General features: G+C 51.7%; 7 protein-coding genes across 7 annotated transcripts; 4 read left to right on the forward strand and 3 right to left on the reverse strand.

Annotated features, from left to right (window-relative positions):
- Positions 1-491: 491 nt before the first annotated feature.
- EDD37DRAFT_37382 (proline iminopeptidase) lies at positions 492-1,698 on the forward strand. The gene is made up of 3 exons (XM_062812003.1): positions 492-865; positions 914-1,349; positions 1,400-1,698. Exons 1-3 carry the CDS (start codon positions 585-587, stop codon positions 1,598-1,600), a joined length of 918 nt encoding a protein of 305 aa, XP_062675009.1. The 5' UTR covers positions 492-584; the 3' UTR covers positions 1,601-1,698.
- Positions 1,699-2,033: 335 nt separating this feature from the next.
- Positions 2,034-4,370, forward strand: EDD37DRAFT_644888 (uncharacterized protein; the record flags this gene model as incomplete). Its single annotated transcript, XM_062817563.1, has 5 exons — positions 2,034-2,114; positions 2,170-2,736; positions 2,792-3,108; positions 3,163-3,229; positions 3,279-4,370. 5 exons carry the CDS (start codon positions 2,034-2,036, stop codon positions 4,368-4,370), a joined length of 2,124 nt encoding a protein of 707 aa, XP_062675010.1.
- Positions 4,371-5,058: 688 nt separating this feature from the next.
- Positions 5,059-6,747, forward strand: EDD37DRAFT_644889 (uncharacterized protein; the record flags this gene model as incomplete). Its single annotated transcript, XM_062817564.1, has 5 exons — positions 5,059-5,117; positions 5,176-5,470; positions 5,522-5,728; positions 5,824-6,402; positions 6,454-6,747. 5 exons carry the CDS (start codon positions 5,059-5,061, stop codon positions 6,745-6,747), a joined length of 1,434 nt encoding a protein of 477 aa, XP_062675011.1.
- Positions 6,748-6,978: 231 nt separating this feature from the next.
- Positions 6,979-8,821, reverse strand: EDD37DRAFT_616114 (uncharacterized protein). The gene has a single exon (XM_062815649.1). The coding sequence runs from the start codon at positions 8,382-8,384 to the stop codon at positions 7,188-7,190; it is 1,197 nt and encodes a 398-aa protein (XP_062675012.1). The 5' UTR covers positions 8,385-8,821; the 3' UTR covers positions 6,979-7,187.
- A 613-nt stretch (positions 8,822-9,434) lies between these two features.
- Positions 9,435-11,834, forward strand: EDD37DRAFT_604033 (uncharacterized protein; the record flags this gene model as incomplete). Its single annotated transcript, XM_062814702.1, has 1 exon — positions 9,435-11,834. The coding sequence occupies one exon, from the start codon at positions 9,435-9,437 to the stop codon at positions 11,832-11,834; it is 2,400 nt and encodes a 799-aa protein (XP_062675013.1).
- Positions 11,835-11,972: 138 nt separating this feature from the next.
- EDD37DRAFT_37542 (uncharacterized protein) lies at positions 11,973-13,788 on the reverse strand. The gene is made up of 2 exons (XM_062812023.1): positions 12,464-13,788; positions 11,973-12,402 (listed from the first exon to the last, which is right to left on the reverse strand). Exons 1-2 carry the CDS (start codon positions 13,457-13,459, stop codon positions 12,112-12,114), a joined length of 1,287 nt encoding a protein of 428 aa, XP_062675014.1. The 5' UTR covers positions 13,460-13,788; the 3' UTR covers positions 11,973-12,111.
- On the reverse strand, positions 13,789-17,594 carry EDD37DRAFT_37638 (fungal-specific transcription factor domain-containing protein). The gene is made up of 4 exons (XM_062812033.1): positions 16,651-17,594; positions 16,484-16,595; positions 15,618-16,441; positions 13,789-15,567 (listed from the first exon to the last, which is right to left on the reverse strand). Exons 1-4 carry the CDS (start codon positions 17,100-17,102, stop codon positions 14,118-14,120), a joined length of 2,838 nt encoding a protein of 945 aa, XP_062675015.1. The 5' UTR covers positions 17,103-17,594; the 3' UTR covers positions 13,789-14,117.
- Between the last annotated feature and the right edge of the window lie 208 nt (positions 17,595-17,802).

Here is a 17,802-nt window from a genome sequence, read left to right on the forward strand (position 1 = left end):
TGGCATCTTCGGGTTCGGAGGTATGCTAGGGCGAGGTCTCAATGTAAGCTGGAATCCGTCGGCGTAGTGTGGACGCAAGGCTTCTGCTGAGACACTCTCATTCGCGAACGGCTTTGACCTAGCGTACTATTTCTATCGACGGTGTCATCCATTGAGCGACTCATGCCTAGCGTGCATGCGTCATGGGCGCACTGAGCCGTTTCCAAGCAATTCGATGGCCGAAGGTGTCTGGACTTCACAACCATTACCATTATTGACGAAACCAGGGCCTGGGCGTAGCTGTCACACAACCGTTGCTTTATGCGGGTTGAGGTCCAGAAGTCTCCCGATTTCAAAGCTGTGCATAACATGGATAATTTGTGCGGAGACCCGACTAATATTCTGGAGGCTAGAAGCATGTACACATTATGATACTGTGAGGATCCAGCGAGCTTCACGGAAGTCTGAATTATAAGCTCCAAGCCCTCACTGCACGGTGTTTAGAGATCGTATGAGGACTTCAAGCACGATATAAGATGTTGTAACATCCACTTCACTGTGTTTGGAGATCGAGAAGGTAAACTCACCCTCAAATCACTTTGAAAATGGCAAGTCAAGGCACTACGACAGTCTCGACTGTGAAGACAGACGACGGAGTCAACCTGCACGTCAAAGTACTTGGAGATGATGCGACAAAAAGAAAGCCCCTGCTCATCTCGCTCCATGGCGCGCCAGGCCTCTCAACGCACATGGAGCCAGAAGCTTCCTTCGCTTTTCTTTCTGACACCTTCCGAGTTCTGGTATACGACGCTCGAGGCAGTGGAATATCGGACCATATTGGACCATATACACACGACCGCTGGATTAAGGACATTGAAATTCTAAGGTAAAGCTCCGGTGGATGTGTCCAAGAACACCACTAACTTTCTGGCAGACAGTGGGCGGGCGCGGAGACGTTTGTTCTTGCTGGTGCCTCATATGGCGCCTTCATTGCCCTCGATTATGCCATTCTACATGGGGACAGGCTGTACGGGCTTCTACTCCGAGGTGCCTGGGCAAATGGGAAGCTCGGCCCGATGAATGCCTTAGCGAATATCTTGACCTCCCACAAGGTCAAAGTCGACGTAGCACGTCAAGTTCGCGTCTGGTCCGGAACCTTACGCAATGATGAGGACTATGAAGCTGCGATTCTAGAACTTCTTCCGTTCTATACGCCGCCTGAGGATGAGTCGGCTACGGCTACGACGGAAGAGAAGCCCGAATCGACCGAATTCAAGGGCACCGTCAAATACCACTCCGCCACCCAGAACTTCGCCTTCAGTGTTAATCAGCCGCGCTTCGATGTGCGGGATCAGCTCCATACAATCAAGGTAGGAGGAAGACACATCCTCTCGACTTGGGATACAGCTAATGAAGCTAGGCACCCACGCTCGTGGTGGTCGGTCGTCACGACAATGTGACCCCAGTGGAGTGCAGTCGAGAGATTGCAGATAAACTTCCCCATGCAAGGCTGGAGATCTTCGAGAAATCAGGACATAGTCCGCCTTCGGACGAGCCGCAGAAGTTTGAGGCAGTAGTCGCAGACTGGCTCAAGGCTGATGTTTTGCCTGTGTTAAAGTAGTATAGTACTTGGTAGATGTTCAAGCGATGTAGCTTGACCCTGACGATTCCATATCGTTATTGCCCAACATCGAGTGGGCAACTTAATCCACGTCAATCACTCGTACGGTACACTGTGCCTGGAGGGGATCTCTAATTAGGCTCCCTAGCCTAAGTTAGACAGCATACTGCACCTAAAATCATTAAGCCAGTGCGGGGTTGCGACACCCTCTGTTTAGGCGCCGTACCTCAGTAAATCATGAATTATTCATCTCACCACCTGAGTTCTAACTAAGCATCTTTACCCATATCATTGACCAGCAGTCCCAGTCAATGACAATCAAATGTGACCACATTGCCCCGCTCATGGTGTTATGATATGGTTCAGTACATCGATATCTACCGGGCCTCTGCAAGCATTCTTTCCCTACAATTTCGGTTGCGCTTCCTTGACCATGAGTGAGAACGCGACAACGTCGTCGAGGAAGCGTCGGCACAGCAAAGCCTGTACACGATGCAGAAAGAGGAAAATACGTGTAAGGATCGTTTTGACACCGCGTTGGTCTATTTTTTGCTGATCAGAGACCTCAGTGTGACTTTCAATTTCCCACCTGTGGCGCTTGCATCGCGGCAGCAGCGCCATGCTTGGGCTTTGACTCGATTCGAGGTGTCGACAAACCTCGCAGCACAATTTCACATCTCGAGGAAGAAATCGCTCGTCTAGAGATCGAGCTGGGACAGATCAAGTCGCCTGCGAAATCTACCGCAGACATCGCCAATGCTGCTGCCGACGAGTTTTCGACGCACCTTGCAGCAGCCATTCTTGCTCCACAGGGACCTTCTCGAAAGCAAGGGTGTCTCCTGCCCCTCAACTCGCCATTCTTCCTTACCGAATCTCCCTTACCATATGTCAAGATTGGACTCTCGGACCTCAATCAAGACGTATTGTTCGAGGAGCCTCTGCCAGTTACCAATAAGCTGTCGTCAATCCCTCGTCACGTCATTGACGCCATGTTGAAACACTACTGTGAGATATATCGCCCACTGTATCCATCCATCGATGAAGCCAATCTATACGAGGCATGTGAAAGGGTCTACAACAATATCAGCCCCTCCGCTTTCGACATATTCAGTGTCCACATCACATTAGCCATCAGTGTCTGAAACCCCCATCTTTGAAAATGCTCCAAAGTCTGTCCTAATATGTGGCCAGATGCAAACACTCATGCACAAAGATGAGAAGCGAGCTACGACCGCTTCAACTAATTTTTGGACCACGGCAGCTGGCCTGCTTGACCAGGTAGGTACCTCAGATCCATGGGAACGCTTGCAAGCGTTGCAGCTTTGTACACATTACGCTTTCATGAATCCCAAGGCAGTCGACTGCAGCAAGTGCGCTGCTGCGGCCACCAGATTATGTCTGCAACTAGGCTTGCATCATGAATTGCCCGCTTCAATTCAGGCCAGCCTGGACACCAAGGCACTACAGAATCGGAGAAGGCTCTTCTGGAACTCATACAACATTGACGCGTAAGTCATGTTCGCTGTCGCAAGGCTTGTTCACGGTGCTGACGTTCAGACGAGTGCTGTTGCCAGTGTTCGCTGTCAGCCATATGTATGGCCAACATTGACCCCAGCAACCACGGCAAAAGTAAGTAGTCATAAAGATGATAATGGCCAGTGCGGTTGATCTTTACAAGTTCCCAGGCACCGGGTCGCAGCCATCTCCGACCCACCAATTTCTGCTGCTTCGCGAGCTTGAATCCGAAATCTCGATGGCTATATACTATCCCAATCTTTCCCCCGAAGACGCTCCTTGGAACGCCTCGTTTGGTCAGTGGTACACGTCTGTGCAAGATCGCCTGAATGCGTGGTATCAGACGACTCGTCAAAGCATCAATCTGGGCGAGAAAATCGAGTTCCACGAAATGCTCTTCCAGTGCCAAATATTGAGGCTTAATCGGCCAACGCCACGGTTTCCCCGTCCATCGAGGGAGATGAACAAGAAAACTCTGCAAATTTCCATTGCCCTGATAAAAGAGTTCGCCACGGTAGATCGCGTTGGGAAGCTCTTCAACATCTGGCACGCGGCTCATTACATGTTTGAATCAGGTGTTTGTCTCATAGCCATGATAGTGGCAGAGTTGGAGTCCTCAGAGCAGGACCTCACACTCTTGATGGAAGAAGACGTCACGATTTTGATGAAATACATCAAGATACTGCCGTCCCTGCTGTGGAAGATATCCCGTCGTTGGCCTGGCGTGGCACCACATGCCTCTACGATAGACTCGCTATGCGCTGCCGTCTTGGTAAAATTGGAAGAACGAGCATCTGGCGGAGCAATCTGGGATTCTCATTTCCACGAGCTCAAGGACAAAGTCAGCCACCTGTTACTCTTTTCACCTCTGCCTGCAGGAACGCAAGCCACACCGATTGCCGAGAGCCAAGCAGTCGAATCACAGTTCCCTCCAGCACCGAATGGACATGGCCTATCAATGGACCCTGATGTGTGTTTCAACCCTTCTGATTCGCAAAACTTGACGACAGGGATCGTACCCTTCTACCCTGACTGGACACTGTCCGACGCAAACCTGGATCCCGGATCCTTGGTCTACCCAGACCCTTATGGGTTTAGTGACGCAGATGCGCTGAGCTGGGACTTTGCTGGCATGGACTCGGACGAGATCTTAGCTGCCCTACTTGCGGAAGCGGAACCCCTCGTGCTAACCGATGTTGATGCCCTCACAAATCCTGGAGTGTTATCTCAGACAGACCATCTGCCGAGTCTCTGAACTACAGCATTAGCGACAGGGGCAAATTCTATTCCTTATCTAGAACAGCTACATCTCCGCGATAAAGACAGCATCCGCCAGCAGTCGATAAGCACAAGCGGCATATGTTGGCCGTGTACTCCCATATCCACAGGGTACCCCTGTCCAATGCCGTTCCAAACCAACCTTGAGCAGATAAACACTAATGCAGAGACTATGGGGATGGCCTATCGATATCTGGGGTAAAGTGCTCTCCGACGCAATGACTGCTTAAGTGGGGCGACTCTGATAGACATTACACGGGTTTCAGCGAAATCTTGATGTACTCTCGCGCCTCCATGCGCAGGGTTTGCCTCGTTGAAAGCTCAACCATGTTCTAGGCTGCTTTGCCCTGCTGAAAACCACGAGCTAGAGCGATAAGCTCAAGCACTTGCGCCCGGCGGGACCCACTCTGTCAGTGGCTTGCAGGGCTATCAATCAGATTGGACACGCCCGGAGAAGACACACTCTGATACATATTGCACTCAAGATTAACGAACCGCGTCGGGTGACACGGAGACCATCATGCATAGTCTCAAAGCAGCTGCATACCTCGGTTGGTATGCTTGATTCTATAAGATACATTGTCCATCCCCCAGTTCTGCCAGTCTTGCCATCTGAGGTAGATCTCTCACAAAGCTACCAAACTTGCGAGACAATCACATCCAAGATGGCTGTCAAAATTCCAGGCGTTCCAGCGTTTCGTCTGAACTCACCATGGTGGCAGAAGTAAGTACGACCTTCGAAGCGATCGAGATAGGTGACTGATCATCTCATGTGTCTTTAGCTTCATCATGGGCATCATCATCGGCTTGACAGCCGGGTTGTACCAAGCGCTCAACCTTCTCGGCGCCGGCGGCGGTCGACCAAACTCGTTCCAGACGGTCCAAGTGGTCAACGCCACCCTCTGTGCAGTCTATTTCTTTTCCTCGAACCTTGGCGGCAGCGTACTGAACACGATCGGGCCTGCTATCACCGCCATCTTGGGTATTATCGGCTTCGCCCTCTATGTCGGTGGTCTCTGGTACTTTGATCAGACCGGCCACGAATGGTTCGCAATTTTCGGAGGCGTCGCAATCGGAGTAAGTCTGCGGGATCAGGGCAAGTTGCAGCATGACTAACACCATTTCAAGATTTCCGCTGGTCTTGTCTTTGTGACCATGGGATCGATCGCCATGTCTTACTCCGAGGAAGAAGAGCGAGGGTCCTTCATTGCGATTTCGGTCAATCTCCAGGCGGTGGGCTGCGCTGTTGGAGGTATCATTCCATTGATCATCAATCGCGATTCCACAGAAGCCGCCGGTGTGCCTGTGGCAGTATACGTTATCATTATCGTCATGGTAAGTGTCCTTTGTTGCGAAAGACTGTGCTATCACACCATATGTCCTTCGATTCATCACGTTGATTTCCGACACAGCTTTCTGACGATTCATAGATGGGCTGCGGCTGTTTACTTGCCTTGACACTCCGGCATCCATCCAAGGTCATCCGAGATGATGGAACCCAAGTTGCCGTTCTGCATGCTCGCGGCTTCCTTCAGGAGCTCAAGGCCAATTTGGAAATCTTCAAGGACTGGAGGCTTTTGATCATGATCCCGGCCTTTCTCCCCTCAGAATGCTTTCTTGTCTACAGCGGCTCAGTCAACGCTTACCACAACGATCTGAGGACGAGATGCCTTTTGTCGTTCTGCGCAGTTGTTGTGCAAATCCCATGTGGTTACGGACTGCAGAAGATTCTCGATCACAAGACATGGACACGACGAAAGAGAGCATTTGTCGGCCTGGCGGCCGTGGGCATTCCATTGATGGGGGCCTGGATCTGGGAGATTGTGCGAGTCCGCAACTATGACCGCTCGAACCCTCCGACCGATCCGATGGACTGGACTGACGGCAGATTCCCGGCCATTTTTATTCTGTTTGTCTTGACTTGGTGTTCAAGCATTCTCATGCAGTACATTATCCTGTACTATCTGAGCTGCTTGACCAACTCGCCGGTCAAAGCCGCCAATTACGCGGTAAGTCCAGATCTGGAGACTATGGGTCCTTTTTCTAATGATCAATTCTAGGGAGTGTATCGCGGCTTCTTGGCCGGTGGAGAAGCCATTATATTCGGCCTGGACTCGATTGCCATTCCATATATCAAGGAGGCCGGCGTGCTCTTTACCTTCTATGCTACTGGCATACTGATTTTCATCTACCTGGCTGCCACTCAGATCACTCAGACGGAATACTTCACTGGCGAAGAGGGGGTCGTGATACCAAAGCATGTGGTTGAAGAGCATCAGCATGAACTGCACGACGTCAAGGGTGCTGACCTTGACCCGGAGGGAAACATTGTTGTGGCAACAAAAGGCGAGTGAGTCGTCTGTGGGTTCAGGATGTCGTTTAGTTCGATGTGTGGGAGAGATGCATGATTTTTGTGTTTTACTCAATAGGCGGCAAGCAGAGAGAGTTTTCCGGGGCGAAGTCCTGTCCGGGGTAGCAATCAAATCGATCTCTGACTATTTATGCTGGGGTAAAAATGACTGGCGAAGACACAAGTGTTAGCTTACCATCACGGTCAATAACGAATACGATGCAAGACCGATACTTCCAAGCAATTCTGCGGCCTCGATGCGCCAACCATGTATTCGTTGGCCCAGATAGCAAGCCTTGTTGGTAGTGGACCTCCTTCCACGGGTATACCCTACGATAACAAGCTTGCGCTAGGTCAAGTGCGAGAGGGTGTCCGCTCTCCACACCTCGTAATTCTATTCGTACTCCAAGTACGAGTGCACACTTGCTTGGATCATCCTATCTATCAATGTGAACCATTTGATCCTCCTCCATTCGCTGCCAGGTACTCCTCGCTAAACGGGTAATCGGTATATCCCTCGGAACTCATAACCTTGTAAAAGGTGCTGCGATCATAAGAGTTCAACGCCAGCCCTTTGCGCAGCCTGAACGGCAGATCCGGCGTACTAATGTAATACCTTCCAAAGGCAATGCACACATTTTCCCGCGCATGATGTTCACCGACGACCTTTCTGGCCGACTCGGCCGTAAAGCCACCGGCCAGGACGATTGGGGTCTTGTTCCCATCAGCACCCCAAATCTTGACGAATGGATCATTCCGGCCTGTGAACCCCGGGTAAATAGCGGTCCCTGCATCGCCGCCGGCAACCCTGCTCTCGACGAGATGCAAATACGCAAGATCCAGCTTCTTGAGTTCGGAGATGATGTGCGAGAACTGCGCCACGACTGGAGCAGCGGCGTCCTGGGTGCTCATTCCAGTGCCAGTGGTGGCAGTCGGGTCCGTTGATGACCACGGCGACAAGCGCATTGCGACTTTCCTGCTGTCGCTGACGGCTTTGATGACAGCTTCCGTAACTTCGAGCCCGAACCTTGAGCGGTTCTCGATACTTCCTCCGTACTCGTCCGTGCGCTTGTTACACGATTCCTGTAAGAATTGGTCGATGAGGTAGCCGTTTGCACCGTGCATTTCGACGCCATCGAAGCCTGCGAGCATTGCGTTCCGTGCGGCCGTGGCGTAGTCGTCGATAAACTGCTTGACCTCTTCGCGTGTCATTTCGCGAGGAATGGGTGAACCATCTTGCTCCGGCACGGCGCTTGCACTGACGACGGGGTATGGTCCACCTTCGGCACGGGCCAGAAAATTAGGATCGCATTTGCGGCCGAGAGCCCAGAGTTGAAGGATCATGAAGCATCCTTTGGCGTGGACGGCGTCTGTGACTCTCTTCCATGCGGATATTTGCTGGTGGCTCCAGATCCCGGGGGCGTTGGCTATGCCCGATGCTCGGGGGCTGATGAATGTGGCTTCGGCGATGAGGAGTGTGCCTGGCGTGGAGGCGCGTTGGGCGTAGTACTCTGCTACCATGTCTAGGGGTACATGTTGGTCATTGGCGCGGAATCTGGTCAATGGTGCTAGAGCGACGCGGTGGGCGAGGTTGAGGTTGCCCAGCTTGAGTGGCGAGAAGAGTCGTTCATCGGCCGCCATGATCACCCTGCTGATAGTGGTGAAGGGTAGGTGGGAGAATGACAGGGCATGTTAAATCGAGAACGTCTTGCTCAGACATCTAGAGGGAAGTGATTTATATGAAGGGGTAGAAGTTAGATAAGTGATTTATGAGTAGCTTACAAATGTGCATAACGAGATAGTACAGGTATATACTCCCTACTATGACAAATATAGTCTACATAGACTAGGCATATCCCGCTGTGGATATCGAGCGTTGGTAAATCGAAGGAGAGGCATGGGTGGGCATAAGTGGTCTGCTCAGCTGCTGTACGAGTCGCGTCGCATCATGGTCGCCGTCTATCAGCCGACACCAACCTTTGCGAAGAGAGGACACTTGCTCACATGGCTTGAGATTGACGCTGCCCTAGTAATGGGGTACTCGTCACGTCTGAGTGTCAAAGAAAGCAGTATGAAGGCTCTAGAAAAGGGGCTGTTTGGAGGAGAGATAAGATAAAATATCTGATTGCTCTCGGCTAACCTGTCTGCTGTATACCTAGGCGTGCTAGGGTGCTGCGGTAATAGGGGCTGAAGGCCTATAGCGGCAAGCACTCAAATCTCTCCTGCTGCTATAATACACCGCCAGACCAGTTCATACTTCAACACAACTTACTCAACTTCACTTCAGCATGAATTTACAACGGTACCAAATGCTCATGTCTCAACCAAAAAGGTAATCACTTGTCTTTCTCGTCCTCCCCTTGGCTCATCGTCATTTCACCTCACCATAACGCTGGTCGTCCTTTCTCACTTTACTTTCTCCCTGTGCCCAAGATCTTCTATCGTCCTTTTCACCTGATGTTTTTCTTTGACTTGACTTCTCATCTCCTCCTTCCACACTGTTTGCTTCTACGGTGCTCTCCAGAGTGATCAAGCTTTGTACCGGGCTCTACCAACCGATCTGCGCTCTTCATGTTCACCTGCTATGCCACTGGGAAGAAGGTTTTACTCTGAAACAAATCCATTGACCATTCTCAGTCAATAACCCCGTCGATCGGTTAATGCATGTCTATCAGGTTACCGTCCGCGAAGATGGCTACCGCACCACGAAGTCGTCTTGATCAACTGTTCGCAGGTCAATCTCTTCCTGCCCGTCCAACAACTGGCCAACCTCACTTCTCTGAGCGGGAGCTTCAAGAGAAAGCGGCAGAAGACAAAGCAGCAAAAGATCAAGTCTGGAAGCTTCCCTCTACTGCACAATACCCACGCAAGATCAAGACACCGCCAAAACCAGCCCCGGGTGTCGATCTTTTGAGCAGTTCCGACGACGATGACTACATATCCTCTTTCAGAAAGAAACCTACGATGAAGACACCCACGAAGCAAGCAAAGACAGCTAAGCCGCGTGCGATGCCTGAGCCTAATGCATTCGGCTATCCCAAGGAGGCGAAAATCGAACCAAAAGGACCCATTGAATACATCGCAAAAGGCAAAGTCTCGTCTAAGCCGAAGCCGAAACAGGGCGTTGCCTACATACAAGACTCCGATGGGGACGATTTACCAACCTCAAATCCGCAAGGAGCCCCTGTCACCGGACACTTCTGCCAGTTCAGCCTCGCGTCAAAGTTTCCATACAAGTACATGAATGACAGCAATGACCGAGTTTCAAGGCACTTCTTCGCCAACAACAAGTTCTATGACAGACCCTGGGACGTCTATTATTTGAACCCGCCATACACGCTCAGCGCCAAACCGATCATCCTCGTTCCCTACGCCCAGGTCGAGAAGTTGATCAACGACATTGGTCAGACATTCAAGATTGCAGTATCAGTCCCCGAATCCCCGTTCACTCTCACATTCTTCGACGACGGTACTCCGCAACCCAAACTATTGGGGACTTCCCAGTCACGAGATGACTTCGCGGACCTCCAGAGTAGGATTGAACTGACTCCGGAAGATCATGGTGAATGTCCGCCAAAGGCTTCCCACGAAGTCAAGCAACAATTTGAAGCTTTCCGGAAGAAGTGTGGAGATGCAGTGGCCGCCAGTAGGAAGAAAGGCGTCGCTGTGAAGAAGAAGAGAGAAGATGATCGTTTGCTGACCATACGAGACTGGTATTCTCAGCTGAGGAGAGTACAGAGATACTTTGGCCTGCGCTGCAAATCTGGCAAAGTCTCCTATCCAGATCCTGGCCTATCGTGGGACGAACAAGAAGAGTTTCGTGTGAAGCAGTTGAAGGAAGCCCATATCATTCTTGATCCTCTGGAGGTCAACGCACCGGCACCTTTACCCTTCGAAAAGGAGCCGATCATCATTTCAGTTGATATAGAGTCATATGAGAGAGCTCACAATCAAATCACCGAGATTGGTGTGAGCACTCTGGACACCCTTGACCTGGTTGGACTGCCTCCAGGAAATAACGGGAAGGCCTGGATCAACCAAATTCGATCGCGTCATTTCAGAATCAAAGGCAGGGAACACCTCGTCAACAAGGATTTCTGCGTCGGCAACCCAGATGCGTTCCAATTCGGACGTTCCGAGTTTGTCGAATTGAAAGACGCTGCTGCCCAAGTCGATAGTTGTTTCGAGTGGCCCTTTTCTGTGCAGTACAAGCATGCAGGGCTGGATGACCCATGGGATGACGAGAGTGTCGGCGGAACCCCGGAGGCTGGTTTAAGCGAAGATGCTCTCAATCATCAGCTGAATGGTGGCAACAAAGCCGCAATTGCCAGTGTTCTGAACGGCATTGGAGATAAGGACGCCATTGATCTTGCGGTGAAGCTTGCTAAGGCGAAGCGAGCTGCTCCTGGTGATCTTCAGAGAGGACCCCGAGACCGCAACATTCTCCTCCTCGGCCACGATCTTCGCACTGACCTCGACTATCTCAGGGACCTCGGCAGCAAGATCTTTGGACCATCTCGTGGTACTTATCCTCTTGCAGGAATGGAGACGATGGGCACGAATGAGAAGCACGTCAAGACACTTGCCTCCATCCTGGAAGCTATCGACACAGCTCCATTGTACAGAGTTTTCAAAGAAGAGACACAGAACCGCAACCTCGGATCGATCATGAAGGATCTCGGTCTTACGAGTTACTTCATGCACAATGGTGGAAACGATGCCCGCTATACTCTTGAGGTGTTGATAGCGATGGTTGTCAGAGCCAGATTGAAAGATGACGATGCAAGAAGAGAAGATGAGAATCAGAAGAACAAAGCCACGGTGCCTCAGTGGAATGATGGAAATCAGCACGGCGACAAGGGCGACAAGGCTGATGAAGTTCAAACCAGTCAAGCTCAGCAACAAGGTGCGTCTGCAAGGAAGGTATCTGATGGTTCGCTTGACGCCTTCGAAGCGGCTATGATGGCATCATCCGACTGTGAGCCATCACCTCCTCGACAGAAAGACCAAGGCATCTCCGCCCTGACTCAGAGACTGCATATGGACCCGTCGGTCGACGACGAGGAACCCAAGTCTGGTTTGCGGCACTGAGGATCGACGGGGAGGGCGAGCTAACATGCGTAGCTGGCGAGGAGGTGAAAACTTGTACTACTATGAGAATGCAGGAGCTTGGGCTGGAGTTCAACGGCGCCCGGATCACGGTGCTTCCAGTAGAAGCATACATGACACCCAAAGATCTGGCAGCGTCGCGACAATGTCAACGATGTGTTGAACTGACTCTCGGGGGCTTTACAGCTGCACAGGCGAATTGAGCCGCATACAACGAGATGAGCTGCTTGAAAAGTATCTTGGCATTCAGACATGTTCATTATGACCCAGTACTAGCACTACCCGGACTCCCAGTCATTGTCATCGTCGTCATAACCTCTGCCGTTGACGTCTTGTACACAGTGACCGTCGCTTGCGGAACCGACTCTACGGACAAAGTCATCGTAGTAGGCGCCGCGGCCGCCACTGTAACCGTGCTATCCTCGTCGCTATCATCGCCCAACCGACTTCGGACTATACTTGACACCGTGACCACACTCGTAGTCGTCACCGTCGACTCGAAGCTCAGTGTCGTCGTGGCAGTGTATGTTCCTGATGTGATTATCGCGGGCTATTAAAGGCGTCAGCATTCGTATCATCCAAACCGAGAGCTTTGTGGTGATAAGATTTACCCCCGAAAATGCAGCAAGACTCGTCCCCGTCCGTATCACCGTGCTTTCCACCACGCTCCAACTCTCACTCGATGTCAAGCACGACACACCCGCCGACAAGGGTAGACAGTCTTCGACTTCGACAACGCTGGGTATACCAGGCAACTGCGCGAGATCGTACCAGTGCGCGACGTAGAATGCTGTTGGGTCCGTTATGCTGGGACCAGGACCGCTGGATGTACTGGATGCCAGTGTTGCTGTGTCGGTGTTTGCCGCAGCAGTCGCAGAAACTGTTGAAGAACATCCATATAAGGCGTTGCTCGAAAATGTGACCCACTGATTACAATCGGTGACCGTGACGGGGAGGGAACCTGCTGGATGAATCGTCGTCGAGCATATCGAGGTCGTTTTGGCCGAGTAGACTGTCTGGCAGCCGTCAGGGTTGAAGATGATGCGCGCTGTTGCCACGTCTTCTCCATCAGCGCCGGCGGTAGGTGTTGTGGAAGACGCGTTCGTTGCGGTGGGAGTGATGATTGTACTTGGGGTAGTCGTCGTGGTTGACAGAAACACGGTCGTGCTGCCATTCGGTAGGAGAGCTGTAGCGTTGACCAGGGTCGGCGCGCTCAACGTTGAACTCGTCCCGTTGGACGACGACGAGGGAATTGGGACGATCGAGAATGCTGCGGACGAGGATGGAGTGTCAGGACAGACGGTCGCGACGGGGACTTGGATTACTGTTGTGGGAAAGACGTATGAAGACATTGTGGCATTCATGGCTGAGGAGGGTGTCGCTGTCGTGGTCACAACCGTAGAGATCTTCGCGTTGAGGCTCACAGAAGTTGCACGTAACTCGGGCGGTGCTCCTGTTGTCGTCCATCCATCTTGACGAGGTCTGGGATGACTGTCTTGACGAGGCCGGGGATGATTGTGTCCTCTGCCATCATGTCGCATAGCCGCTATGGACGCGACCATGGACGCCGCCAGGGCGGTAAGAACAGTAAATGTGTGAGCTTTCATTGTGGTGAATCAGTTGACTTGAGCAGGAAGGGGAAATACTTCGCCAGCGAAGACTTGTAGGAAAAGGGAGAAGCATAAATAACAGAATAAAAAACTTTGCAAAGACTGGAAGTGGCAGGCAGATGTGGAAGGTCATGTACAATTAACATGTCGGGACTGCGCTGGGTTGGAATGCAAGTCCCTTTCATAGCGCCACTGTATGAGATGGGTATGTGCCCTATGCGCATTTGTATCAGCCCCTTAACCGACCCCTTGGCCCGCATACACGCGTTGACAGCCCTAATATCTTGACATTATCTCGGATCCGTCGATAAATCAAGACCAAAATTGTTCTTTTGTTGTTGGTTTTCAGAAGATCCTTTCTTGGTGAGTAATAAGCATCTTATGGCGGGCGTTGCTGGGCGAAGTCCTGTCTTGAGATTCGAGGATCGATCGCGTCATCGTCGAGGGCCATAGGTGTACCCTGACCAAAGCCTGATCGTTGCGCTCGTTCATGCGAGACAGGTTGGTTGTAATGTCGTCTGAACCTGCCATCAGTATCTGGAGCACCAGCCTGATGATCATGGTCGATCTCTGGATAATACTGAAGGTCAGCCGTTTCGAGAAGACTCCCGGCTGGGGGATAAGTTTGGTCATTACCATAGGCCATGGACTGCTCCTAGCTGTACCCTGGCCCACGGCTGCTCCCACTTCCTTGATTGTGACCCTGATCGTCGTGATATGCACTGCTCATGAACTCCATCTCTGGGTCACCAGATTGATGGTAGTGCATCTGCTCGTTGAGTTGATATTCTGGTGGATAGTACTGATCATAATGCATCATGGGATCGTACATGGCGAAAGCTTGTGACGTCGGCAATTGAGGCATCGACTGCTGCGGCATCGTGGCGTACAACGACTGCGCATTTGGTGCCGTTGTGAACAGATCGACACCATATGGATAGCTGGCGCCAATACCGTCTGACATCATAGCATCAGAAGGTGGAGGTGATGGTTTGCCCGGCGGTTGCTGGGGAACATCGGTCATCTCGCGACCACACTTTTTGGCGGCCTCCCGAAGCATGGGGAAACAAATGTTCCAGGCACGCTTTGCGGACTGGCTGTCTTCTCCCAACGCATGAAGCCATCGAATTGCCTTCTTACTTGACTCCATCATCGCATCCACCTCCTCAGGCATGTGGTTGGCTCGAAACGTTATTTCGAGCATCAAAACCGTTGTACTCTGCACAAGCCAGTGCAGCATGCTCCACCATGGTCCTACGCGGATCAGACCAATAGCATTTGGCTCATCGGGGATCAACTCCAACAGCTCCATGGCGGCCTTGACGCACGACGCAGCAGAGTTTCGGTTGAATTCCAGCGACTTCACAGATTGATGTGGGATTTTACGGTCAAGCCGGCAAAGGCATGGTCTGTGGATAGTCATCTTTGCGCCGTAGTAGTAGAACCCCAGGCTCAAACGGTATTCATACGAGCCACGTTCACGTTGCTTCCTTTTGAACGCAAAAGCTTGAGGAAGTTTCCTGTACCAGAATTCGAGCTGTTCATCGAGCTCTCCGATCTTGGCTTGGATGTCGGACCAAGTGCCAGAGGCAGAGGCGGGATTGTAAAGGCGATGGAAAATGTTTTGTGTCAATCGAGTTAATTGCACAAGGTGGAGGAAATAGAGGGAACCGTTGGCAGGAACATCCTTCGCCCAGGCCAGGTCGCCCTGATTCGTGGGCATGGATGGCGACCGTGAGTCGATCTTTGTCTGAGAACGGGAGCGTTCCGTCGAGGGAGTCGCGGAGGATGCACTCGGCGTTTGAGGATTCGATGCTGGAGCTCGATCGCCCTGTTGTCTTTCCTTGCTGAGAAGTTTCTGTCCGTCCTCGCTGTCGAACTGATCTTCCTCCAGAGGAGCGGGCAACGGGGTGGTGCAATGTTCATCGAGGATACAGTTGACTCTGCCTGTCATGCTACACAGTCGATGTTCGAGTGTGTAAAGCGCCCACCATACGCGATAGCGAATTTCCTTGAGAGAATTCTTGAGGTTTGTACTGTCATTGCGGATGTTCATGCCAAGCGCAGTAGCAGCACGAACAGCAAATCCAGTCAAGAGCCAGGCTCTGCTTTTGTCAGTATTCGGAGGGTTCTCCAGACCCAGGCTTGTACATACCGATTGACTTGACTGACGCACAATAGGTAGAACGACATCAACCCTAAAATTTGTATCTGCTGAAGATCGGGATGCTGGAACAAGGTTTCGGAATTCATGTGCAAGAGTCGTGCTCGAGTGAAATATATCAGATGGTCACGTTCGTCGCCTCGCCAATCCGCCTTGATTAGATGTGAGTATTTCGCGCCGATCGCGAAGATCATGTTGAGTATAGCAAGCCACTTCTCCGGCGGTGTTTGAACAGAGCCAGTAATATACTTCTTGAACTGGGCCGTAAGATTCGTCCTTCCAACCACTGGGAAGGTGGCGTGGCATCGGTCCATGTACGCATTGAATAAGTGATTCGCGGCGTCTGGTGTCGGCATCTCGTATGGGTCGACAGCCTCAAAGGTGAATATAGACATGTCATCGAGATGATAGCTTGAGCCGTTGACGGCAAAGCCATCGTCTGCCTCCGCTAACGGCAACTGCACTTCGGATGGGGGCCGCATGGCGGAGAAGGATGTGACGGAGCCATCGGCCATCTTGCGTTGCTGTTCGCTGCCGAGAGCGTCTTTGGGGTTATCTCCAAATTTATTCTCTTCCCGCAGACGCTGCAGCCAGGTAATCTCTGAATTCTTGCCCATGTAACCCGTCGCGCGGGCCTGCTCGCGTGTGAAGTCCTCATCGGTTCTATCGAGAGCACCGGTAGAGCCCGCTCCGGCAGAGACCTCAGACTCGGCGCCAGATTCATGGCCGTCGACACCATCTTCGATACTGGCAAATGTAGTCACCGTGTCCAGCGTAGCTTCTGTGGGCGTCTCTTCAACATCGTATGCTTCCTGCTAAGGTCAGTCAAGTTAACTGGAGATTGTGCCAAACCGTACCTTCTCTAAGGATATTCGAATCAATCTTGCATCGGTCTCGTCCACTCTGTCGACGAGAGATTTGAGTAGTTTTTCATAGTCTGCCACTTTTTCAGACATTGTTCCAAATTGCCTGGTCTTGTCAGCCGCTCAGGTTCTTTTGCGCTGGTCCTGGAAAATGTGCTTACTTCTTCACCCGATCCCGCTTGCCATCCGCATAGAAACATGCTATCTTGAAATCCTGGCAATGTCTACAGATCGGTCGCTCTCCGCTACATTTTGTCTTTCTGTGGCGGCATGGCTCGCACGCATGATTGACCCTATGCCTACCAGCTGATCTACTGGCATCCTCCCCTGCGGAATCGATCGGCCTCTTAAGCCTTGGTATCGCAACTTTTCCTGCTGTCTGGGAGGCATCGCTACCGGGTGCGACGCGAGGAGATTGGGGGACTCGGAAGACTGGAGCGTGCGCAGGTGACTGTGGCGTCTGTGTAGTAGTAGTGATAGTTCGATTGGGTAGACCGTCAGGAGTTTCAATGGAGAGAGCCAGAATCTGGGCTGAGGATTGCGACCGCGAACGGTCTGACGTCGGCAGAGAACGCGCAGTATCACCACGACGCTGCTGCTGATGGCCTGACATCGGATTGCACTGCTCAAAAGTTTACCTGGAAATTGGTAGGCAAAAGATCGGATCAAATACGAAAGAGTTTTGGCAAATCATGGGGAGTGGGGCATGTGGTGCGAAACCACGGCGAGTGTATGTGAAAAGATCTGGTGTACGAGTAGCAGTAGATGGAAAGTAACTCCTAAGCCGTGTGAGAAATAAAGGGAAAGTGAAGCATGGTTCAGTACCTACAGTAAGTGTGGCAAGGTGGTTTTCGCATCCATTGGGGAACCACGAGCATGGCACGAAGAAAAGCCGTTGCTAAGACCTTACAGGGCTAGTCGGGGGAGAGTTAATCTAAAGGCCTGCGGCGTTCCAAACGGCCACTGTTAACGCGGCTTCCCCGCCGATGACATAGTTCTGCAGGCTCTTTAGGCGTAGTAGCCACTATGATTGGCACCGAAGGCCTTGCTCTGCATAAAAGCTTTGTCCCCACCGGAAAGGATTTCCCGCCCGTGGTATTGGATAGATAGGCTTCCAAAAGGCCACAGATGCTGATTACTGCCAAACGCAGCCTGGTTTCCTCTTGGATTCTCTCTTAGAATTCACCACCTCGCATCTCAGAAGGAAAGCGATTGCAATCACACCATATGCCCGCAGACTTGAATCCCTCCATGTCTCATCTTTGACAGATGCCCTGTGGTTGGCGACCCATATGACGATCGCAGCGAGAGAA

This window comes from Exophiala viscosa (assembly GCF_022695815.1).
Source record: "Exophiala viscosa unplaced genomic scaffold EDD37scaffold_1, whole genome shotgun sequence".
Lineage (NCBI taxonomy): Eukaryota > Fungi > Ascomycota > Eurotiomycetes > Chaetothyriales > Herpotrichiellaceae > Exophiala > Exophiala viscosa.